This window comes from Myotis lucifugus, unplaced genomic scaffold, assembly GCF_000147115.1.
Source record: "Myotis lucifugus unplaced genomic scaffold, Myoluc2.0 scaffold_166, whole genome shotgun sequence".
Classification (NCBI taxonomy): Eukaryota; Metazoa; Chordata; class Mammalia; order Chiroptera; family Vespertilionidae; genus Myotis; species Myotis lucifugus.
In genome coordinates, this window is record NW_005871214.1 from 2360370 (window position 1) to 2384968 (window position 24599).

The 24599-nt window shown below is 46.2% G+C and overlaps 1 protein-coding gene and 1 pseudogene across 1 annotated transcript; both read right to left on the bottom strand.

The window, feature by feature from the left end:
* Nucleotides 1-5386: 5386 nt before the first annotated feature.
* Nucleotides 5387-5835, bottom strand: LOC102417308 (annotated as a pseudogene).
* Nucleotides 5836-13385: 7550 nt separating this feature from the next.
* On the bottom strand, nt 13386-15329 carry SIX6 (SIX homeobox 6). The gene is made up of 2 exons (XM_006096043.3): nt 14682-15329; nt 13386-13639 (listed from the first exon to the last, which is right to left on the bottom strand). Exons 1-2 carry the CDS (start codon nt 15251-15253, stop codon nt 13471-13473), a joined length of 741 nt encoding a protein of 246 aa, XP_006096105.1. The 5' UTR covers nt 15254-15329; the 3' UTR covers nt 13386-13470.
* Between the last annotated feature and the right edge of the window lie 9270 nt (nt 15330-24599).

A 24599-nucleotide genomic window follows, 5' to 3' on the forward strand; every position in this document is an offset into this window, starting at 1 on the left:
AAATAGACTTATCCTACCCCAGCCCTGGAATCAACTGCTTCTCTAAGGATCCCTGGTTCCTTGTGTGGGCTTTGCCCAGGGGTCCTGCATTGTTCTATGTCTTGGTGGACAGCCTTTTGCATGTGATGCCCTCCTATACCTACTTAGTTTCTTTCCCTGACTTTGGCCTTGAAAGGTCAATTCCCAGACACAAATTGACCTGACAAATAGCAAATGAACCTCTCCTGGTGTTTTATTGTGCCCCAAGTTTCCCTCTGAACTATGGATTTTTTTCCTTTGGCTCTTGGTGTCTCCTAGTGACTTTTTGCCATTATCTTATCTGGCTGGATCCCAATATTGGAGCTTACTCTTTTATTCACTGTACTGACTGACCCTGATACCTTCTTGCTGGGTCCAGCTCACTGGGTGGCATAGTTGAATGCTATGGAGGACTAAACTTTCCAGCTACCTTTAACTGTGCTGATTAGACTGAGAGGTTGGGGTAGGATGAATTTGTTTCTCTCTGGCCTTGGAGAAAAGGGTAGGTTGAATTCTTAGGGGTAAAGATATCAAAGCACTCTCAGTGAATGGCTGGCCCTGGGAAGTGGAGCCAGGCCAAGAGCCCTACAAAGGACTGGGTAAGGGCTCAGTCTGTAATAGTCACTTCTAGTAGCAATTGTATTTCCTGCTTAGTACTTCCATTCTGTTATCCTCTAACCATTAAGTAACATTTTATTCAGAAGTTGTGGCTTCGCATTAGCCGTACTTCAGGGATTTTAGTGGAGTTTCCCCCACATGGATGAGTCAGAGAGGCAGTTACAGTGGGAGGAGCATAAGTAGAGATAGCTATGCTTGGTGGTGTGTCAGCCTCACGCAGGAGCAGGAGTTTCATATCATAGCAGAAAAACATAAGCACACTTACTAATATTGCACAATTTGGAGAACTTTTAGATATTTTCCTTCAATCAAGCCACTGTTTATACAAGTTTCTTGTGTATCACTTCAGAGTTTATTTATTCAGGTATGAGTATATAAGGTCTCATTTTCCTACCTTTTAAAAATCCCTGGCGCCCTTTAAAATTCACCATCTTTCCCTAGCAATCAGTGGGCCATTCCTTCTTTTGTTTTTCTTTTGGAAAAAAACAACACTTTTTTTAAAAAAAACTTCAGATTATTCTAACTAAAATTTCCTGAACTGAAACTTAGATTCTATATATCCCTTAGTTAATTCATCCATTTAATTCATTAATTCAGCAAAAATCTATTGATTTTCTGTTGTGTCAAAAAGACCCTGTATTCAGTTCTTACGGGATTACGAAGATTAAATATCTTACCCTTGAAGAGCATATAGTACATTAGGAGATATAAGATATGAAACTAAATAACCATGAGAGAGATGTATAAAATGCCGCAGCACTTCAGAGAAGGAGAGCTTAGTTAAATCCTATGGATCAAGGAAGGCTCTGGGAGGAAAATGGCCTTTCAGTTCAGGCATGAAAGTTGGGGCTATTACCTGTAGAAATGAGGTGAGGGAAAAGGAAGGACATTCTAGGTTATATCTCAGCACTTTTGTTTGCAAGTGAAAGAAATTCAAAGTAGCTTAAACAAAGAAAGAAAAAGTAGGAGACTGACATATTAGCTCCTTTAAACAAAACCAGAAAAGACAAGGGTGGAGCTAGCTTCAGTGCCATTCTAAGAGTAAAAAAAGAGTTGCCCCTCTGCTTCTAATTCAGAACTATCGGTAAAGGACTGGCCTAGGTTGGTGATTATAACCCTCTGTGAATTGGGGAGGAAGGTACTATGTTGGTGGCCTCACCAGAAAACACAATGAATTGGAGAGAAGCAATTCCCTATGGGTGCTGCTATTAGAAGATGGTAGGAAAGGATGCAGGGCAGGCAAAAAGTATCATGTGCAAAGGCATGAAAACAGCAAATTGTAGGTCACACTCTGAATATGGTGGGAAGCTCAGTTATGTTTCAGATAAGGCTGGGACTGGTGTGAGGGAAGTGAGACATCTACTGTCTAGTGCAAAATTTAAGGATATAGTACTCACTCTCAGATGTCAACCCTGAACTGACAGGACTCTGAGAGGGAAAGAGTACCTCCTTAAATTTTGTACGTTAGACACCTTGCTTGCCTCAACCTAATTCTAGCCCTGTTCAGAAGAAAGGGATGCTCAACAGTGTCGAAAATCAGTAGATTGAAGTAGTTTGATGACCCAGTAGAATGGCTGCTGAGGGGACAGTTTTGATGGAATGATGCAAGTAAAAGCCAAATTGCAGGAGGTTAAGGTATACAGTGAAGAAATGAGGCAAAGAATGTAGGCTACTCTTTCTGAAATTTGGTTGCAATTCCTTACCATGATAGAGCTGGGGGCCCAAAATATTTTTTATTTTATTTTTAATATTGGCAATATCTGGCCCAAAATGCAGTTGTCTATCTCCATGGAATGACTTGAAAGGTTTCTGGCTCTCTCCCAACCAAAAATAATTTTCTACTAGCCTATTAGTGATGTCTGAATTGCTACCATTAGTGATATTGGGTTATTGAATTAAAGGATTATCTCCTAACAGTTAGTAAGTACCCTCCCAGGCTCCCATCTGTAGGTAATTCATTAAGCTTTTAGCAGCTATTTCTGTGATGTGAATTGGTTTATCTGATTTTATGTGTGTGTGTGACAACTGAAAATAGATTTTGACAAAGGAAGGATAAGAACACGGAAAGGTTTTTGACAGTTTGGATGTGGTACCCATAAGGAGGCGAGGTGAAGCACTTCTAAAAGGAAAGGTAACCAGGTTCTAAGGGGGTAATCTGCCTCGTGGTGTTCCCCAGGCCAGTTTCAATCTTAAACTCTCCCTCCCCATATCAATGAATCATTTTTAAAGATAGCTTTTGAGTATAACCTAGTCAAATTTTTATGGGAATATATTTTACTAGAGGCCAAGTGCACAAAATTTGTGCACTTGGGGGGGGGTCCCTCAGCCCGGCCTGTGCCCTCTTGCAGTCTGGGACCCCTTGGGGGATGTCCAACTGCTGGCTTAGGCCCGCTCCCTGGGGGATCAGGCCTAAGCTGTCAGTCAGACATTCCTCTGGCAGCCCGGGAGCCCTCAGGGGATGTCCACTTGCCAGCGGGGAGCAGGCCTAAGCTGCAGTCAGACATCCTTAATGCTGCTGAGGAGGTGGGAGAGGCTCCCGCCACCACTGCTGTGCTGGCAACCGGCAGCCTGGCTTGTGGCTGAGCAGAGCTCCCGCTGTGGGAGCGCACTGACCACCAGGGGGCAGCTTCTGCATTGAGCGTCTGCCCCCTGGTGGTCAGTGTGTGTCATAGTGACCAGTCATTCCCAGTCGTTCTGCTGTTAGGGTCAGTTTGCATATTACCCTTTTATTATATAGGCTAGAGGCCTGGTGCATGGATGGGGGCTGGCTGGTTTGCCCTGAAGGGTGTCCCAGATCAGGGTGGGGTTCCCACTAGGGTGCCTGGCCAGCCTGGGTGAGGGGCTGAGGGCCGTTTTCAGGCTGGCCACACCCCCTTCAGGGTGGGGGTTCCTACTGGGGTGCCTGGCCAGCCTGGGTGAGGGGCTGATGGCTGTTTGCAGGCTGGCCAAGCCCCACAGTGGGGACCCTCACCCCATGGGAGTGTGGCCAGCCTGGGTGAGGGGCTGAGGGCTGTTTTCAGGCTGGCCACACTCCCTTTAGGGTGGGGGGAGCCCTGCTGGGGTGCCTGGCCAGCCTTGGTGAGGGGCTGATGGTCGTTTTCAGGCTGGCCACGTTGCAGACTGGAAGCAGGAATCTAGGATTTAACTTCTATAATTGAAACTTTGTAGCCTTGGTCCCACTAGAAGCCTGCGTTGCCCCTGGAAACCCATGTTCCCAGGCCCTCCTTGAGCGGAGGCCATGTGGGCTGGAAGCAGGTATCTGGGATTTATTTATCTTCTATAATTGAAACTTTGTAGCCTTGAGCAGAGCTCAGGGCCAGCCAGGGCAGGCAGGAAGCTTGGCTTCTTCCATTGCCGGGGGCAACCTAAGCCTCCTGTTTGCTCCAGCTCCATGGCCGCCGCCATCTTTGTGACGGACTGATGGAGTGAGGGTGTGACAGTTAATTTGCATATTACTCTTTGATTCGATAGGATGTCCCAAATAATAGAACAGTGTACTGGACCTGTTCTCACTGGACCTAAGCAGAGGCAGAATTACCTTGAAGCAAATGATGCTTAATTTCCCACTTGCCTGGGCCCCTTCCCAGACCCTGGGAGGGATCCTAGCAATATATTCACATGATCATGCATTTTGGGCAAATTTGCGAAATAAGGTAATTACAACAGACCACTGACTCTTTCCACTCTTATTTCCACTTTGTCACATTTCCCCTAGTGCTGGGTAGCCCTGGAGTAACCACAGTCATTTTTGTGATCCAATAACTAAAGGGAAGTTGAGTTGGAGATACAATTAGTTTAGGTTTACTGGTATATATTTTTATGGTTTGCTGTCACTTTTGTGTATTTTTAGGCTATTGCTAGCTGCTTCAGAGCAGGGATTCATTGCAGGAATATTCCTACTGCCCACTGTGCCGATTCATGTGTCACAACATGAATGTGTAAAGCCCTTGATCACAAACTGGTTAGTGAGTGTTATCAATGCAAAGATTATTTAAGATGGGTTACTGTTCAAGGAAACTTGAAATGTCCTGAGATCTTACTGCTCATATATGAAAGAAACTTCAGAGGCTTGCCCAAATTTGATAATAAGCCTAAAAATTACACATGGCATTATCAATACTGAGCTCTAACACTGAAAAAAGCTCTTCTAAATTATGAATTAAAAAGTTGAAATCAGCCCTGGCCAGGTTGGCTCAGTGGATAGAGCGTCGGCCTGCGGACTGAAGGGTCCCGGGTTTGATTCCAGTCAAGGGCATGTATCTTGGTTGCGGGCACATCCCCAGTATAGGGGGTGTGCAGGAGGCAGCTGATCGATGTGTCTCTCTCATCAATGTTTCTAACTCTCTATACCTCTCCCTTCCTCTCTGTAAAAAATCAATAAAAAATATATATAAAAAAATTGAAATCAACCCGTATTAGATAAAATCTGAATTATCTTTCTATTTGAGATTATACTATGAAAGTGTTGTCATATAAAGATGTAATCAAAGACATACAAAAAAAAAGTAGAGAGGAAACTCCTAGAGGTGTACATGACAGGTAATGAATAAAATGATTGTGTTATTCTTTGTGGTATTTTGTTATTATTTGTTGTATTGATGTTTGTTGTATTTTCCAGGTTTTAAACTTTTGTAATTGTTGTTATTTCTTTTCTTTTCATTTTGTATAAAAATATTTAAATTCTTGTCCTTATAAAATATAAAAACTATCATTTGGAAATAAGACTATACCAAAAAAGGCCAAAGAAGAATCATCCACTGTATGCCTTCTCTTTTATGTGGTCACTCAGAAATATAATGTTATCAACTATAATTATTGTTGCTTGTTGCCTCACATTATTTTTATCCATGTATCCACCATAGTCTACTTGCCCTTCCACACAAATTAGAGACCTCTTTTTCACATACTGATATGTCACATATCGAAGGCCTGGTTGGAATGCTGAAATTCTGTGGCATGTTGTTTTTTGACTGACATCACCCATTTGGTATGCCTCACTTTCCCCTGATTTTTCTCATTTGTTGCTAGAGAAAATAATGTGACCATTTTTTTTCTCCCACCCGTCTCATAACAGGGCCCTGACCCACTCACCTAAGTAACTGCACACCATTCAGAGATCTTTCAAGAATGAAACTGCTAGCTATTTTAGACTCGCGTCTGACAAAACTGAAGTACCTGTAATGCAAGTCTTCAAAACATGGCTTCTATTTTCCATTTCCTACAATCTAATTTTCAGTCTTTTCCCAGCACAGAACTCATGCCTTCTTCTCTTACTCTTATGGTTGTTTTTTTCTCATACCCAATTTTGTAATCATAATTTTGTATCCTTTACTTTAAAGAGTATTCTCCCCTCCAAATTGTGTTAACTTCAAGCTCTACAAAATCTGGATTCTTCTCTGCTCTTGTGACTCTGAGCAAGTAATGTGAGATACTAGTTTTCTTATCTGGAAGGCTGGAATCACCATCTCTGCTAACTTATCTTCGCAGAGTTCTTGTGAAAAAGTGAGATGATGCAGGTGAAAGGACTTTTTTATTAGCTATAAAGAGCCATAAAATGTAAGTATAGTGAGAGCACTGCTTCCTCCTCAAAGAAATGGGACTTTCATTTCCCCCAAGAGGTTATGTTCTCTTTTCAGCATTCATACTTTACATTTGGGATTATCCTGACTTGCGGGGCGGGCCATGATCCCTTTGGAGAGCTCCACATAGATGACAAGCAGCCCCGAGCAGCGTAAAAAGCCCAGGAAAGAATGATGGTGCCAGCACAAGCCCATCCATTCCCACTGCTGGAAAACCAACACACTGGCTCCGCTCCGCTGGGGGTGATGAACAGAGCTGCTTCTGATACCAAGGACAGCATTTAGCATTTAAATTCAGTAATATCCCAAATATTCAGTACTTCTGGAGTCGAACCTGAGAATTTTTCATTTCTAACAAGTTCTCAAGAGATGCATATGTTGATGGTCTGCTAGATATATAACCCCTGTGTTTCAATTCATCTTCAGCTATCATCATTGATATATCTCTGTTTTAATATGATAGTCACATCCTGATCTTGGGGTTGGAACCTGGATGTTTGGACAATTTCTAGGTTGTCCATTTTTACATTTTAAAGGTATTTCATTTAATTAAAATATTTGATTAAATACTTTATCAAATCCAAGATGCCATTGATTGTGAGATGCACCTGGTTTAAAAACAAAACAAAACACAAAGCTCAAATAGTTGAGTGACTAGCCCATATTCACAGATTAGGTATTTTCAAGCAAGATCTGTTTGATCCCACCCTCTCAGATACCAGTTCATTGCTACAAGCTGCTTCTATATAGGTTTCTTCTTCTTATTGGTAAGTTGATGAATCCAGCTCATAGTCATAATTCCTGTAAAAATAATTTTGTAGTGATCAGATGTCTAACATATACGTATGCATAGGCCTTTAGTCAAAATGCATACTTTATCATGCATGTATGGAAAATGAGTATACCCAATGCAATAAAATATGCTTTAAATGGATAACTCTTCAATAGGAATTTTAAATATTTGAAAATATTGGGAATACATAATAAACTAGTTTACCACCAACCAGACTGCTCACATATCAAATTAAAATGCACCACCTGAACTTAGATATTTTATTTCATGGTAGAAAATTCAAGACTAATCTCTTCAGCCAGAAAGACAAATAGTAAAATCAACATTCTCATGTTGCAAATTGACAGTGCCAGGTTAAATGACTTTCCAAGAAGCAGTTATATATAGATATGTGTGTGTATTTTATCAGAATTCAAAATTACACACAGTTCATTTGCTTTTTTCCATTAAATTTTAAAATTCAGTAGATTTCCATGGGACTTCTGTGATTTAAGATTTTAATCAAAACTCTGGTTCCCTCACTGGGTTAGTCTGAGCATGGGTGTGGAATGCCAATCTACTGTCTTAAAACTGAACACCTTATCTGAGTTTGTGATTTCTTTGCGTGTTTACTTTTTAATTTGTAGGCCAAGACTAAAGTGGGGGGGAGAGAGAGAGAGAGAGAGAGAGAGAGAGAGAGAGAGAGAGAGAGAGAAGAGATTCTTGGAACAGAAATCCTCTGTCATCCTATAGAAGACAAAAATATTAGGATATAATAGCTAGAATTTTCAAAATCCAAGGGGTGACCCTTACCTTACTGTTTGGGGAAACGTGTGTGTGAGAAGATAATTTTCATGTAATGAACTCAAAGCCCCAGGATATCTAAAAAACCACATGCCTAGAGGAAGAATCATCGCAGACAACCTGACAAGTAGGTAAGCGCAGGTGACCAGAGCTGGGAGGATTTAAGTGAACTGTGGGTCCAGCCTATATTAGTCATCCCCGTGGCTCACATGGGCTCAGAGCGAGCAGCAGTCCTCTACTAATTCCGAACAGACAGGCCTCAAGGAAGATCCAGAATTCATTCGGTTTTAGAATATTTCTTGAGCACCTAATCATTAGGATAGGCGCTGGGAATATAAAGGAGAATATGATTTGGCCCTTGCCCTTCAAGAGCTTACACTCTAGCGGGAGGAGTCAAACGTATAGATAAATTAGTGTATTGCAACCTTTAACACAGACGATTCGGTAAGGTACGGTGGAGGCATTAAGAAGGGAGAGGGAAAGTCTCTGAGGGGCGCAGTTAACTAAGCAAGACTCGTTCCAGGAGGGGCAGGCGCCCTGGATTAGCAGGTCAGCAGTTCTGTGCAGGGGAAACCAAGGGACGAGCGAAACGGCGCGGGCAGAGCGCGGAGCCGGGAACGGAGGGTTCTGGCTGGGATCGCCCTCACGCTCCTTTGTCTCCAGACCAGGGAGCGAAAAGGTGGCGAAAGCCAGTTGGAGCCCTCGCGCTAGAGTAGGTCTAAAGAAGTTTGGGAACGTAAACCCTAGCAAATAGAGAAGCTCGGCAGGCTCTAGCCTGGGGAGATTCCTAACAGCTGAAACGGGAGCCGCCAAGTGTCCCACTGGAGGGGCCTCGGGTGGCGGCGGGGCAGCCAGAGTTTAACGGTGCGGTCGCGGACACTCGGTCCTCCGGGCGCCCTGCCCCTGGTTCGCGCCCCGACGGCTGGTCCGCGGGTCTGCCGGGCGCGCAAAGCCCGCTCCCTGCGTCTGGAGCCTACCTGCTCTTCGGGCACTGCTCGGGGACCCGCTCGGCGCCGCCGACAGCCGGGCGTCACGATGGTCCTGGGGCCCGGCCCAGCCTGGGGGCTCGCGGCCGCCCGCCCAGCGCTGGCTACTCGCGCGCAGGCCCGACGCGCACGGATGCGACGCGCACCGGAGGCCCAGACCCGCGCCGGAGGCCCAGACCCCGCGCCGGAGGCCCAGACCCGCGCCGGAGGCCCAGACCCCGCGCACCGGAGGCCCCAGACCCCGCGCCGTAGGCCCAGACCCCGCGCACCGGAGGCCCAGACTCCGCGCCGGAGGCCCAGACCCGCGCGCCAGGGGCTCAGACTCCGCGCGCCGGTAGCCCAGACCCCGCGCCAGGGGCTCAGACCCGCGCGCCATTGGGCTCAGACTCCGCGCTCGTGGGAGGCTCAGGCCCCGCGCCGTCAGAGGCTCGAGGGCGAGCGCGTGCCCCCACTGCCCCCTCCCCCGAGCGTTCAATTTGTGTTTATTCCCGCACCTTGATTTTTATTTAATCCCCCCCAACCCCTTGATGGTGAGAAGTTCCTGCCCTCGTGCCACTCGAGGCAGGGCGGGTCTCACAGGGGCGGCTCGCGCTCGGCACGTCTGGGAACCCCCAGGCGCTGGACGGAAAACGTGGTGTGTGGAGCTGTCATCCACAGTCACGATCCGGCCCCGGAGGAGGGACCCGCCTTCCCGCGTGCTGGGGCCACTGTGGTCCCATCTTCGGGGGGAAAAGGTCGGCCCTCCCCGCGCAGCATCGCCTCCTCTAGGGAACCCAAGCGCTCGCGCCCCCGCGGCCGCCTCCCCGCAGGACTCCAGGGGGGCGCCCGGGCCAGTGCGCGGACAATGACCCCTTCTCCCCTGGCCGCCGCCTCCCCCGACACCGCCCCCCGCGAGCCCCCGGGCAAACCTATTAGCCATTCAGTCGGACAAAACCCCGCGGCCCGCGCATTGTCCCGCGGAGCGCCCGGCCGCCGTCATTAGCCCTGATTACGCTGAGCCGCCTGACAGCCCCGCGGGCCGCCGGGCAGACCCCCGCTCACCCCGCCCGGCAGCCTCACAAAGGCAGCGGAAATCGCCGCGCACCCCGCGTCCCGGCTGAATAGAGCGAAAAGCTGCTGCTCCTCTCCGCCCGCCCCATTCACGTTGCCTTTTGATACAATATTTTTTTCTTTTTTGTTAAAATCAGGGAGAGAGACCGAGGTCAAGGAAGATTTTGCTTGAGCTCTTTGCCTGGCATTTGTTTAATGTAAACAAAGAGCAAGTCCTCCCGCACCCCGGCCTCTCTTCCCCTCCCTCCCAGATTTTTATAAACAAACTGGGGACGGGAGAGGCGGCGGCTGGGGAGCGAGCGCGGCTGGTGGAGGCGGCAGGAGCCGCGGCCTTTGGAGAGCAGGAGCCAGCGCGCTTTGGGTGGAACTGGCGGGAGGTTGAAATACGTGTAACCGGTAAAGGAGCCTGAGCTGGGGCTGGGGTTTAATCCTCACATTGGTCAAGTCTATTGAAATGTAAGCATGCAGCTTCTTTCCACTTTGCTGGAGTAACTGTTTTTGTTGTTGTTGTTGTTGTTTTGGAAATTGTTACAGGAAAGGAATATCAAGAAAAAAAGGAAACCCATCATATGGAGATTTCTCCAAATTCAGAAAGCATCCACATTGCTTCTTCCTGAAATGAGAACAAACAAACAAAAAAACCCAACGCCTTGCAAGACTAGGATAAAACTGATACGGAAAACAAATTTTTTTTAAGGAAATGAAACGTTTACAATACCTATCCACGGGAAGATTTGGACCAACTTCCAACATGTGATCATGAAAGACTTGATTATTCACAAAAGCAGTTAGGTGCCACCGGGTTTCACATAAACATTTCTTTAAAGTCTCTTAAATAATAGGCCACATATTAGATAAATCTCCAGATTGGTGAAACAGAATAGCTACTTTTAATGTAGTCCTTAGGCAGCATGTTACTCAAAGCAAATTAGATGCATTTTTTAAAAAGATATACTTTAAAGGCTTTCACCAAAGCAGGAAGAAAAATCTTCCATCACTGTTTGCCCCCCCTTTTTTTTTTCGGAGCAATAGTTATTTAGAAATTATTTGTAAAGAGAAAGCTTAGTTCTTAGCACCACCCCCTTTTCTTGAGAATGCAGAGTGGACATTTCCTTTTGCTTTTAGGCCTCATTTGAACTGGTGAGTGGGATGGGATTTTAGAATCTCAAATTCCTTTACATAAGTCCACTAATTAGTCCGTTCCCTTCCCTGTTGGATCTGGAAGCATCAGCTTAAGAGATAAAATTTGCCAACTGTCTTCTTCAAATGCTGGTTCTGGGCAGCTCCATAATTAGGATGGGGTGAGGCTGGGGAACAAGGCTGGAAATCCCTTGATTTTGCATTGAAGTGCAGTACTCTGGCAGATTTAGGACCAGAGTGAGGCAAGGGAGGCACCTAGAGTGCAAAATTTAAGGAGGCACTCAATCCCAGATGCCTCGCACTTGCTGCACTTGCCTGACCTTTAGACTGAATGCCTCCTTAAATTTCAGGTGCCTTCTTTGCCTCCTCTGGAGAACTGGCCCAGCTTCTTGGCATTCTAGGAACTACCGGGGACTCTGGGAAATATAACAAAGTCTTGAGGAAGCTCTACCACCCAAGCCTTTCAGGACTCACAGTAGGACTTTTGCTTGCTTTTTGGAAGAGCACAGCTTGATCACAAAGACTTCCCTACTCTTCCACCTAGCGCTCTTGTACAAGAGAGTGTTGATTGTCAACAGATCTCTGGATAAGGGCTGCTGTCTACAATGACAACCATTTATAAAGCCCCAATGAGGCCACATCTGTTTCAGCAATTGAGAAGCCAAAAATCAACCTTTATTTGTGCTGTGGGCTTCCCCATATATCTTGCCATTTGACTGCTTTTTGTCTTCCATGATGTCACTTATTTTTGTTCGGTTTGCACATTGGCATATCCATCCAAATAAGTTAGCAGGCTTCTGTTAAGGACAGAAAGGCAAATTGAAAGGAGTCCAATGGGGAGGGGAGCTTGAGGAGGGAAGTTCAGCTCAACTTATTTAAAGATCAATGTCAAACTGTATAATATGCTATCCTTTTCACAAGGAAAAAAGAAAAGCTTAGAGACTCTCTGGATAGCATTTACATTTTTAGTGCAAGAATTACGCGCGCGCGCGTCTGTGTGTGTGTGTGTGTGTGTGTGTGTATGTGTGTGTGTGTGTGTGTGTGTGTGTGTATGTGTGTGTATGTGTGTGTGTGTGTGTGTGTGTGTCTGAGCCTGAATGTGCCTGCACACTTAGGGAGGGCAAATTAAATACTAAGAATATTTATATTTTTAATTGAAGCCACTACAGGACAATGAAGCTCTTGGTGATTTCTTTCATCTTTAATACAGAAGTCAGATTTATCTGCGGCTTTCTATTTCACCTCAATATGTGACATGACTACATTCTCCCCCCATCGCAGTATATTCCTTTTGTTGAAAATAATGCATTTGTTTAATACCTGCTTCTGTGGCAAGAAGATGCTAGTCTAGTTATTACAACCTCTCCTATCTTCTTTTGTCTACGTTTAATGAGTTCAATCCTAAATGTGGTATATGCTCACTCTAACATGATCGTGAGTACCTTCTGCTTTTGTATGGGAGGGGGCCTCAAAGGAGATGGAAAGTCTTTCTCACTGCAGAGACTGTGTCAGATCAATCTTACATTTTTATCAAATAGGATTCACTATTAAGCCCTAGAACTTGGCTTCCTAAATTGTTCTTGAAAGCCACTGACACTTAATAAAAGGGAGTGTCAGGTGGATAAGCCATAGTTACCTGGGCTGAGGATGTAGGGAGTTGCCTTATAGGGGATGATCACATTGCCAATTTCTAGGTTTAAATATATCATACACATGTATGTGCATACATACATACATACATGCAATTTGACTTGGAAGGTGCTTATGGCCTCAGCATAACATATACCAGGAGACATCAGAAAAGGCAAAAGCTACCATTTGCACTAGAGTCCTTGCCTGCCTGATGAAGAGAAGGATATTTTTTATTGTTTAAAGTATTACATGTCCTCCCCCCCCCCGACTAACCCCTCCCCCCAAAAAAGGATTTTTTAAGGAATCTGAGAGTAGCTCCCTTAGTTAGGAAAGGTTGCTCACCAGATTTTTATTGTTTGACTTCCTCATACAGAACCCTGCACCTTTAGAAACAGCAAGTTTCCAAGCTACAGGGACACCTACCATACCAGTCTCTTAAATAAGTAAATAAACAGCATATATATGTTTTGTTTAAAAAACTTTAAAGCAAAAGTTATACATATAGCGTCCTTTCGACATGAAATACCCACGGGAGATTCAGAGATTCAGGGCAGGTGCTCAGTCTGCAGCTCAGGTTCTGGAGGCATCTTGGCAGCACTCTCCTTGGGAAAAAGCAAAGCAAAGAGAACAGAGCGCTGGTCGGGCCTCACCGTGGGCCCCTGCCAGAGTGGCCGGAGGGTGCCAGTGGAGCCGGCTGGCCACTGGGCGGACATGACAGCCCTCTCGCAGGCACCTCATCCAGAGTCCCTGGCCACCTGGCTTCCAACGCACTGGACTTGTTTGGTGGGTCTCTCCTCTTCCCTCCCTCCTTCATGTTGTCTGTGTCTTTTTGTACACTGGATTCTGTTTCTGAGCCTGCTGTGTGGGCAGCTTAGATGTCGCACTCGCTGTCGCTGGACGTGATGGAGATGGCTGAAGTGGCTGCCTTGCTGGACAGGCTGGCGGCTGGGCTGGCTGTGGTCCCCAGCACCTCGGTAGTGCCCTCATCCTCACCTCTTAGCACCCGCCCGGAGCCCTGAGACAGGACTTGCTGCTGGAGTCTACGGGGAAGGAATGGAACACACTTAATATATTCCCCATTGCCCCCTGGTCCATGTCCCTGAAGCCCAGTGGCCAACGGCTCTCCCTCAGAACCCGGGTGTTAAAGCGAGTAAGATGAGGCAACAGGGGTTGGGCAGGAGTCCTCAGCCGCGATAGATGAGCACAGGTGGCAGAGTCTCAGCCGCTCTGCGAGCGTTGCCCCACCCTTCTTCAGAGTCCTTTCCACTCCCAGTCTCCCCAGGCTGTGAATGCTGGGCTCACAGGGTCATTCCCGGTTGTTGGTCACCTTTGAGAGATTTACAATACTATCAGGATAAATGAAGTGTGGGTGACGAGGGCGGAGTAGGCGCTGGGGCAGGGGACCCCCTTCCCAGAGTGTGTCTGTGTCTCCAAGGCCCGGTCGGCCCAAAGCTAAGGGCCAAAAGGGCTGCCTGGGAGTTGCAGGGAGCAGCTGGGCCTGGGGGAAGAGGCAGTGTTTTTGGCCAAAATGCTCAGCTGATTGAGAGCCTTACGCTGGAATAAAAAAGCTATTCTGAGACTGGGCTGCCCACGCATGGGAAGAGAAGAGCTCCACTTCCCACTTCCTAGAAACAGAAGTTCATGGACAACTGTTTTCATAGCACCAGAGCAGGACGCATCTGGGCTTTAAAGAGGCCCGGCCTGCCGCGCTGCTAATAAGCCAGGCTTCGCTCCATAATAAGAGCCTGGGCCAAGGCTGACAAGAATTAGCTTTGGGCCTTGAGGTCCCTCATTGTTTCTGGGATTTTAATTTCTTTCCCCTTCCCAATGCAGCCTGCATTTGGTGACTGGAACCGACTGCTGGATCCACTCCCCAGGCTCCCAGAATGGAGAGGGTGTAGAACCAAGCGCCCGGGAGGAACCCCTGCCCAGAATCCCAGAACGCGGGGCCTCAAAACCGAAGGCAGACCGCGCTCCCAACCCTGCGGAATCCAAGTCGCGGGGACCCAGGCCCGGCGCCCAGGGTGCCGTCGCCCGCCCCCTTCCCGGTGAGTGCAAGGCGGGGAGGCTCCGGGGACTGACCTGTTCTTTGCAGCCGCCGCCCGGTCCCTTTGTCGGCGGTTTTTGAACCAGTTGCCCACCTGCGTGGGGGTCAGTCCGGTGGCCTGGGCGAGCTCACGCTTTTTGCTGGGGTTGGGGTACGGGTCCTGCAGGTACCATTCCCGCAGCAGGTGCCGCGTGCGCTCCTTGAAGCAGTGCGTTTTCTGCTCGCCGTCCCAGATGGTGCGCGGCAGGGGGAACTTCTTGCGCACGCGGTACTTGTCCACCGGCCCCAGGGGCCGTCCACGCAGCTTCTCGGCCTCCTGGTAATGCGCTTCGAGCCACAGCGCCTGCAGCTTGGCGTGCGACTCCTTGGTGAACTTGTGGTTTTCCAGGATGTGGTAGAGCTCGCGGTAGTTGCCGCCGTGAAAAGCCACGATGGCTCGCGCTCGCAGCACCGATTCATTCTTGTTGAGGGCCTCGCAGGCCGCCGGGGCCACGGGCAGCGACCAGAGGAAGCGACCCAGGCGCTCGACGTCGCCGCTCTCCTCCAGCGTCTCGCATACCCCCGCCACTTGCTGGGGGCTGAAATTCAGGATGGGCAGCTGGAACATCGAGGCGGCGCCGGCGGCAGCGGGAGCGCCGAGCCGGGAGCGGGACGCGCGGCAGATGCCCACTGGCCCACCGGGTGCGCCAGGCTCTTCTCGGTGAACCCGCTCGGGGCAGCCGGACTGACCGCTGGGGCGGCGGTGGCGGCGGCGCAGCTGCGGGGAGCCAGCGAGCGGGAGGGATGCGAGGAGGCGCGGGCTCCGCGGCTCAGGTCCAGCTTCGCTCCGTTAGGGCCGGCGGGCGGGCGGGCGGGCTTCTCTACTGGGGTGGGCGGATTGGCAGCGCGGGCGCCATGGAGACCCCCTGTCAGTCACTAGCCGGCTCTGCCAATCAAGACCGCAACCCGGGCGTCCAGGCCATTTCAGCACCTCCCCGCTCTCGACAGCGTCCACTGCCCGCCCGTGGACTTCCCCGCAGTATTTTGCAGAACCCCGAGGAGGAAAAGACTTGCGAGTAGCTGGGCGGAAAAAGAGTCGAGAGCAGCAGCGTTTCAACCCCCGTCTCCCTAGCCTTGTTCTTCTGTCCCCCGCCTTCCATCCCCCCCACCTCTACCCTCCTCCTCCCCCAAGAGGCAGCGAAGCTACAGGAATCCACTTTGGGGCGATGCTTTGCCTGGGTCAAGAGGTCTCCAGAGGACAAAGCGGACTGGCCAAATTGAAATCCTCCAAGGACCCGTCATTTAGCTGTAACCACACAGCAAACAGTGCGGGGAGCGCAGGAACAGGCAGGGAGGGAGAGTGGATCACCTCGTTTCTTCCCAGCACCCATCCCCGCAGGCCTTTCCTCCTTTTCTATCTGCCAAAGCAGCCCAGTGGGGAGCCACTCTGAAGCAGAAGGAACGGACCGGGGATCTGTAGGAGGTCAGTGTGGACTCCATACCCCACCACCACCTTCAAAAGCCTCCTGGAATCATTCAGAGCCAGGTGCTGACCATGAAGTCAAACACTCGGAAGAAAAGGGGCATCGCACCCTCCAAAAGTTTATACTTTTCAGCCTTCTCCCCTCCCCAGTTTAATGAACTTGAATAAATGTGAGGCATAGCCGCATCTAGAGTGAGAAGTCATTGGAAGGTCAGGACAGCAACTTAAAAGCTTATTTCAAAGATGTTCTTTAAAATATTGATTTGCTTTTTCTTGAAGGCTAGTTTTTCCCCTAGTCTGTGTTGCAACATTTAACTCTTAAGCTGGGGATAGAAACTCTAACCTTGGCCTTTTTAGTGCAAAAAGTAACTCAGTAGAAGTAAAATAGGGGGGCGGGGAGTGGCACAACAATGGTTTGCAGGGGTGGGGGGGGAGGGGGGAGGACGGAAAGCGCCTACTGAGCTTTGAGCACTGACTCCGCCCCCCCCACAGAGAAGGCCTTCTTGGACGCTCTGCCTTCAGGCCCGCGGGTGGAATTTGTAACTTTTATTGATTTCCAACTGACGTTTGCATCACACCGTGTTCTGAGGCCTAGGTAAAAAGCAACCCCAGTCTCACCTGGGCCTTTCACGGGGGTTGTTGAGTTTGAAGAAAATGATTGGGAGGGGGCGTCCAAGGAAAACCACCTTTGGAAGGCCCATCTCAAGAAAGGAATCCACGAGGGAGGTTCTCCTGGAACTGGAACTGGACTGGGCCCGGGCTGCCTTTTCTTTAGGATCAAGCACAATCTGTACGCGGCTGGTACAGCTCCGGTCACTCAGAAGGCAGATAGATAGCACAGATGGTTGGAGGTGTCGGGTCAGATCATGCTACGCCTGAGTGCAGGGCAAAGCTCGTTCTGACGGGAAACCCTGATATTATTTTCACAGATCTTCACAGTTCACTCGCAAAAAATAGCAGAGGGGAAGAAAAAGGCCCTGCAACCATTTACATCATTTCCGTGAGATTGCCCGCCGCCTCAACAGAGAGGCTTTCTTTTTCTAAAGAGCTCATTTTCTTGAAATGCGACAGGGCAGGGGCAACATAAAGAGAGAGATGAGGGTAATGGCAAAGCACAGACCTTCTCTAGCTTAGGGTGACTTCCAAATCCGCAGGAAGGACAACTTTAGTGAGAAACATCACACACAAGGGCCCACAACACGCAGTGCAGAACACCAAGCGGGCCTTAGGGCGAAGGGAGACCACGGGAGGGCTGCGTGCGTGGCACTTGTGGCCAAGGATGGAAAGCATTCCCTGCTCCTGTTTACATAAGTTTCTCTGTTCCCTCCTCGGGGTGTCTCCCCTGCCCACGTTCCCAGCAGAATCGCTTCCCACCCGTGCGCAGAAGCCGCCGGGGGGTCTCGGGACCTTACAGGCCCAGAGCCCAGAGCCCAGAGGTGATGCGTTGCGGTGCCCCGGGGGAGCGAGCCTCCTGGACCCCTTTTCTGCGCAGTTTGAAAGCGGCGAATTGCTTCCGACCCCCAGTCTTTGTGAGCAAGTCGTGTTAACGTTCCAGTCCAGGTGCCATAACCAGGAAATGGGAACACGTATCCCACCTCTCGGTCAATAGTTATGCAAATAGTCAATTAGAGGACGCTTTGGCTTCTGCGTGTCCGGGGCTCTCGGACGACTGGGAGCCAAAGCGAGGACCGGCTGCGCTGGAGCCACCGGAGAAGGGCGCAGGCTTCCGCGGGCGGCAGAGTCCGCGTCCCAGCACGTCCCACCGGACGCGGTGTCTGGGCGCGGGGCGGATGGGGTCTGAGAAGTGTCTGGAGGCTTCAGGAAATTCTACCTTCACCATCGCGGGGGGACTTGGTTTAATTTTGTTAACTCAAAGGAAATAAACTGCACACCCCCCCCCCCCGCGCACATTAGGGGGAAAAGGACAAACAGAAGAAATATGTTGGGCTCCCCATCCCCGGAAATGAGACAAAGCTCCGGTGGGTTCCTTAGAAATAATCTTACTGTGGAGAAGGCAGTGACCAGCACCCACCTCTAAAATGCACTTCTCTCGGGTTTCCAGGCAAAAGCTGGACCTTCGGGTTGGCTTCTGTTAGTTTCACAGCAGGCTAGATTTCTACCAATTTTGGAACTTTGCGCCCGACTCGCCACCCCCGCCCCTACTCCAGTTTTCTTTTGCGATTGACCAGGAAATCTAGAAAGCGCAGCGGCAGCCCCTGGGCTCGGGCCTGTTTGTGCAGCTCTGCAACTTTCTGCTGTTGTTTGCAGCTCCTTGGTTTGGGAGTCTTGGTCGAATATTCGATTCTCACTGGGAACCCATAGACGTCTATTCTGCTTTCTGCAGATTCAGTTTTACTTTATGGGGAAAATATGGAGAGAGAAAAAAAACACACAAAAAACAACCCTGTAGAAGGCATTGCCCCCGGGGCAGATTCTATGTCTGTCTAACTGTTAAGTATGGAGGCAGCAGGGCCAAAGGCCTCCAGGTTCCTACTAGCGATCTTCAGAGTTCAGCCTGGGACTGACTCCTCGCACACCTCATTTTGCCCCTTCTGATTTTCCCCTCAGGAGCAGAGGGACCCGTGCAGTCCTGGTTATACTCTGCCGAACAATTCGCCAAGGGAGAGCACTGCTTAGAGGTCAATACACTCTCTCCAATCTCTTGTCTTGTTTGCTCTTGTTTCTTGTCTTATCTTTTATTGGACTCTTCCTAAATCAAACGCCTGTGATATAAATGATGTCTTTGTTTTATTTCCTACACAATTTTGTAGTCAGGGATTTTTAGAATGTAGCCATTGAAGATATCTGAATTCCTCGATGAAGTACATCTATCTGTGCTGTATGTGCGAGTCAGACTGGAAGGACAGTGAGAGCCCAGCCTTTTGTGTATGTCCATTTTTATTTTGGGGGGAGAAATCTTGAGTCCCCCCCCCCCTTCAAAGCCATATGTTGCCAGTGGGTGAGAATAATGTAAATAAAAAGTCTAGAAAATTAGTCTTTAGAATTATAGTATTAAAATTTCACACTCTCAAGTATTTACTAATGAATTTAGGATTCTGATTTCAGAAGATATCATATGCATAAATATAGGTATATTTGTGTATGTATTTGATGGTCTCGAGCTTCAGATTATGGAATTAATCCAATATCCTAGTTTTAAAGTACTAACTAGCCTAATAAGCTCCCAAGGTAGACTGCTCTGTTTCATGCATTCGTCCCCTGCCAGTATGCACCTTGTCATGAAGAAGAGAGATGCCTCTTTATTGTGTACTTCTGAGAACAAACACCACTGGGAAATGTTTTGTAATTGGCACTGTAAAATTAACTGACAAAAAGGTATTAAAATTAAAATATTGATCTAATTTTAAAAGATTAGGATATTTTTGTTGTTATTTGCAAAACCATTCACCAGCTATTTTTAAAATGATGCAAAATTGCTTATGTTAAGCCGAGGGAAATTTTCATAAGTTTAAATGTGGGAAAATGTACCATTTGAAAGTAACAATTAATTAGCACTAATGTGTTTTTTAAAATGTTAGGCTGACTTTGCAGCTCTGTTTTGACCTCTTGTTCCTAGACATTTGATGAGAACTTGTATTTAAGCCAAAGAGTGTATTGCAAGTCATACTCCTTGTTTAAACTATAGTTTTGAATTCACTTTTCTCTCCCCCGCTTCTGTGGGGTAAGCCTAAATTTTCACAGAGCTTGTTTAGGGATATATATCAATCAGTGGGTTCTTGTGTGAGGGATTAATATTTAAAAATGTAACCAGTGTGTCACTTATAAGCACTTTATTATTAGTAATGAAACATTAGTTGGATGACTGAAAGAATGATTAATTCATAGTTTTCTGCTTGAACTTTATTGTTTCCACCAGCAGGTTATTTTTGACCATTTTCAAATCCAAGATCAAAGTATCTTTCTAAAATACACATAGAAACTTTAAACTTCAATGAAGTGAAAAATATAAGTTTATTTATGTCCTCTGGATGAGCCAAACATTATCACATTAAGTTGTATGCATATCATATATAAGTATTAATTATGTGTTATATGTGTAGTAAGTAATAATTCCCTTCCAAGTACTGTAAAATCAAATAGAGGCATTAGCCTCCAATAAATACCCTCCGTTCTCTGAGTTGATCCATATGGTTAGCATAAACTACTTTAAAAATTGCATTACAAAAAAATAAATTTACATGGCATCTTACTTTTCAAAGCAGCGAATCTCACCACAATAAAATTTGTTCCTAAGAACTTACTATAATTTTGTTTCTTAAAATTTGCTGTAAATACTTACAATGACTGAATACTTAAAATTTAAAAATATCTCTGGAGAAAGTGTTTCTATCATGTTACAATCTATGATTTTTGAGTATTTGCTGAGACAGACAACAATGGTTGAAGACTATTGGTCAGGCCCTCTTCATTTTACAAATGAATAAAATATGAAGACCAAAGAGGTTAAGTGATTACTCATATTATATAACTAGTTAGTGGTAGAGAGTTTTAAAACACAGTTTCAAACCTCTGTCCATTATATACCTTGCTTTTCCTACCCAAGGAAGATTGTATAATTCCAGCTGAGTTTGAGGGCAGAGGATTTGAATCACATATAAATGTGTGTAAGGTCCGATGCTGTTTCCTGTTCTTGTGACTTGAGTTTGGAGCACTCTAGTTCACAGATCTCAGAGAGATTTAAACTATTCTGAGTCTTGCCAAGTAGTGTACCCTTGCAAGCCCTAAAAAATCCTTGAATCTCAAATGTGGCTCAGAGACTTCAGTTGTCTTCTTTGGGGGTGGGGGGTTAGAAATGTTGACATCTAGGTTTGCTGAAGACCTTTTTCTGAGTCGTCACAGGAAAAGGGAACTGAATCCAGCCTCTTAAGGAGGAGAGATTGGACTTGAGGTGCTGTAAGGCTTGGTTTAAGAAAACACCCTCACCCCCCACCCCCCAAAAAACCCACCCACCTCCAAACTCTTTTGTCAGGTCTTTCAAAAGAATAACAGTGATGCTCACTAGCATTTCTATAATTAACAAGCTGTCAACATTTCTATTACAACTACAGAAGTCTATTACAGACCGCAGAATTGTGATAAATGTTTCTTTAGGTCTGAAATGTTAGCCTTCATCTTCTTTTCAGCTTAAGGGCAATTTTTGAAACCAATTTTGTTTCAATCATTTTGGATCAGTTGTGTGGTAATTTTGGAAGTGCAGATGCTCTAGGCCCACCTATTGAAATAAAGATTTTTAAATGGAAACACAGAGAGGAGTCTGCTTAAGCCCCAGTGGGGACCAGCTGCAAAGCTCTGGCAGGGAATTATGTAGACAGACAGTGGGAGTAGATTTAGAAATAAATAAGGGACAGAGAAATATGTGCATGTTTCCTTTAACAGCAGATTTTTTCTCAGCTTCTTCAAACTATGGCATTCTGTTTTGTATTTTAACTGTTAATTACTTTCTCTACTATTTCTAGATATTGGTGAAACTAATATAAGAGAATTTGTCATTATAGCTACTAAAATTTGGGCTGAACTGATTTTTTTTTTTACCCTTCATTTAGTTAAATTTTCTTTCTACCTTTCTCATCTCCTTTCTCCTTGTCTACCTTTTTATTCTTTACCAGTCCTTTTCATGGGCTCTGAAAGTTCATATTTCCCAAAGATTGGTAGTTCTCTGTATTATAATAATTTGTATTTATTTTTTCCCTTTCCTTTTCTGTTTGCTCTAATTCCATGACTCTTTCCTTCTGCTTCCCACTCTCTATTGCCAAATATCTCCTCACTAAACTAAGCCTTGTTAAAATGCCCTCTGGGATGAACCAGAGGTAGACAAAGACAAAGTGAATGCTTACTCCTGAAAGCCGATGGGGGATGGGAGTGTTTATCAAAGAAGAAGGGTATAGTGTCTCTACAATGATGTTTTAGGGCAGTGATGCTTCTCAAACTGAACTTCATGGAAGCAGATAAAATAGTAAAAACAGCAAGGATAGTTTACTTGAAATTCCCCAAATGTTCACTGTATTAGTTTCCTGTAGCTGCTGTAACAAATGATCACACACTGGGTGTTTTAAAACTACAGTTCTCTGACAGTTTTGGAGGCCACAAGACCAAGATAATCACTATTGCTTGGTGCATGTCGTTATAGACCATTTTTTCTACACACACAGGTACATATTTTTTTCCCTTTTGACAGAAATACTGTCGTATTATTCATACTGTTTTATAACCTTTTATTGTGATAACATTTTGTGAACATTTTCCTGCTAATAAGTACACATTATTTTGAATGGCTGCATCGTGTTCCATAGTGTACATACCATAACTTATTTAGCAAGTCCCTATTGATGTTTATTTAAATTGATTCTAGTTTTTCGTCAGATTCACGTGGTGGTCCAAAAACATCTGACATACCGGCCACCCCTTCCCACAAAGAGATTCGATGGCCACCCTGGCCGGTGTGTTCGGTGGTTAGAGCATCAGCACTAGGGTCGTGGATTTGATTCCCAGTCAGGGGCACATGCCTGGGTTGTGGGTTCACTCCCCACCCCCAGTCAGGGCACGTGTGGGAGGCAACTAGTCAAGGTGTCTCTCTCATATCGGTGTTTCTCGCTCTCTCTCCTCCTCCTCCCTCCCTTCCATTTTCTCTGAAGAGCAATGGAAAGAATATCCTCAGGTGAGGATTAATTTGAAAAAAACAAAAAACGAGATTCATGGCCAACTAGGGATTTTCCCACTGATGCCTCTTTTCCAAGGCCCATTTCTTCAGTCTCCTGGCTGGCGCACCCATTGTCAGTTTGCAAACTGGCCCCTGTGCCCAGAAGGCAAGGAGAGACCTAAGAAAGGGGCAGATGACTCCAGGTTGATAGGCAGTTGGTTTAATAAGCTGAGGGAACATAATTACAAGGCTTGTCTTGGGGAGCTGTAAAGTGAGTAGGTCTTCACAACTGCCTGTCCCATCTTAAAAGTTATGCATATAAAGGCCTTAACTGGATTCAGTCTAGTATCTAGTCAGATGGCCTCACAACTTACTCTTTCAAGGCTATGTCCTTGAAAATGGCTCCTACTGTGGGAATGACAGGCAGAGCACACATTCTAAGGATAGCGGAGGGGCTGAGGAGCCTCTGGTTGCCAGGGTCTAGCTTGTAGGTCAACTGGAGGTCATGTCCTTTTGACGACCTCCTCCAACAACTTGTATTACATAAATAGTTAATTTGGGATAAATTACATCTTGAATGTTCTCATTCAGGTACATGGGATGGTTCTCATGTATTCAAATGTACTTTTGTGTCTTTCAATAAAATTTCCTGGTTTCCTCATGTTGGAAAAGCAGATAGGATAACTGAAAAAGCATTACGGTTTATTGTAAAGGTCTTAAGTGCTATACAATTCCATAGATTTTGAAGGCATCATTGTATTACAGTGTGGCACAATAGTTAACATTTATTATAATTTAAAACGAATGCGGAAGTTTTTCCATTTACTCCCCCTGAGTTGGTAGATATGGATAATTGGAAGGGGAAGAGGAGCAGAAAATGAGGTGAGAGCTTGAAGAACTGTGTAAAGTAGGGCATGATAATTGGCTCTTCTACCCGCCCCCCGCCCCCACTCCCATGAATGCACCCAGACTGCAGCCTAAGAAATAATCTTTAATGAAATTGAGTGATTAGCCTGGGAAGGTAAAGGTCACTTAAAGTGGAGTGTTTGTGCTTACTCTGGGCTTAGAAGTTATGCTAGGGCATTCAACAATTAGTAATGAGCCTGAGGGATTTAATGATGTGGTGAAGAATACATATGATTTTTTTCTGTATATAGGGAGAAAAAGTGTAATTAGAAACTCTAGGAAGAACAAAATGTGTGCAAGAAATCATGGCCAAATATGAAACAAACTAAAGCATGGCATGATTATGATCAATTGATAAAATTTAGTTGACTTTGATGCTTGGAAATTTGATACAAATAAATTTTCAAATAGCATATATAATGACACAAAATTTCATCATCTCTACTTTTGTGCATTTAAAAAAACTTTATAAGTGCAGGTGACATAAACCCAACTTACCCTATCTTGAACAACAATGGAATATATTGGCTTAAAGAACTGAAAGTACATAGATAGTTGACTCCTCTATATCTTGCTTCTGCTTTTATTTGTGTTGCCTTCATTGTAAGGCTAGTTTTTCCATATGGTGAGAAAGATAATTATCAACTGCTCAAGCTTTACAAGTTTTTGGAGTTCACAGAGACTTTTTTTTCTTCTTTTTTTTTCTTTTCCATTCAACACATACTGTTTAAGAAAAGACTGGTTCCAGAGATGGAGTGCTTTGATTGGCCAGGCCATTGGTCAATGGTAGGAGGTTATTAAATGAAGGATAGAGCATTAGATGCAGATTGATGGCAAAGTCCATCCTGAGATCAGAGTCCTGTGGTAGCTAAATGCATAGTATTATTGGTTCTTCGATGTTTCTAACTCTCCATCTCTCTCCCTTCC

What these genes read in the sequence shown, in the direction of transcription:
- SIX6 (XM_006096043.3), bottom strand. Translation starts at nt 15,253, where the DNA reads ATGTTCCAGCTGCCCATCCTGAATTTCAGCCCCCAGCAAGTGGCGGGG. An exon ending in GCGGCGGCTGCAAAGAACAG is followed by an intron (nt 13,640 to 14,681) that starts GTCAGTCCCCGG and finishes CCTTCCCCGTAG; the next exon opens with ACTCCAGCAGCAAGTCCTGT.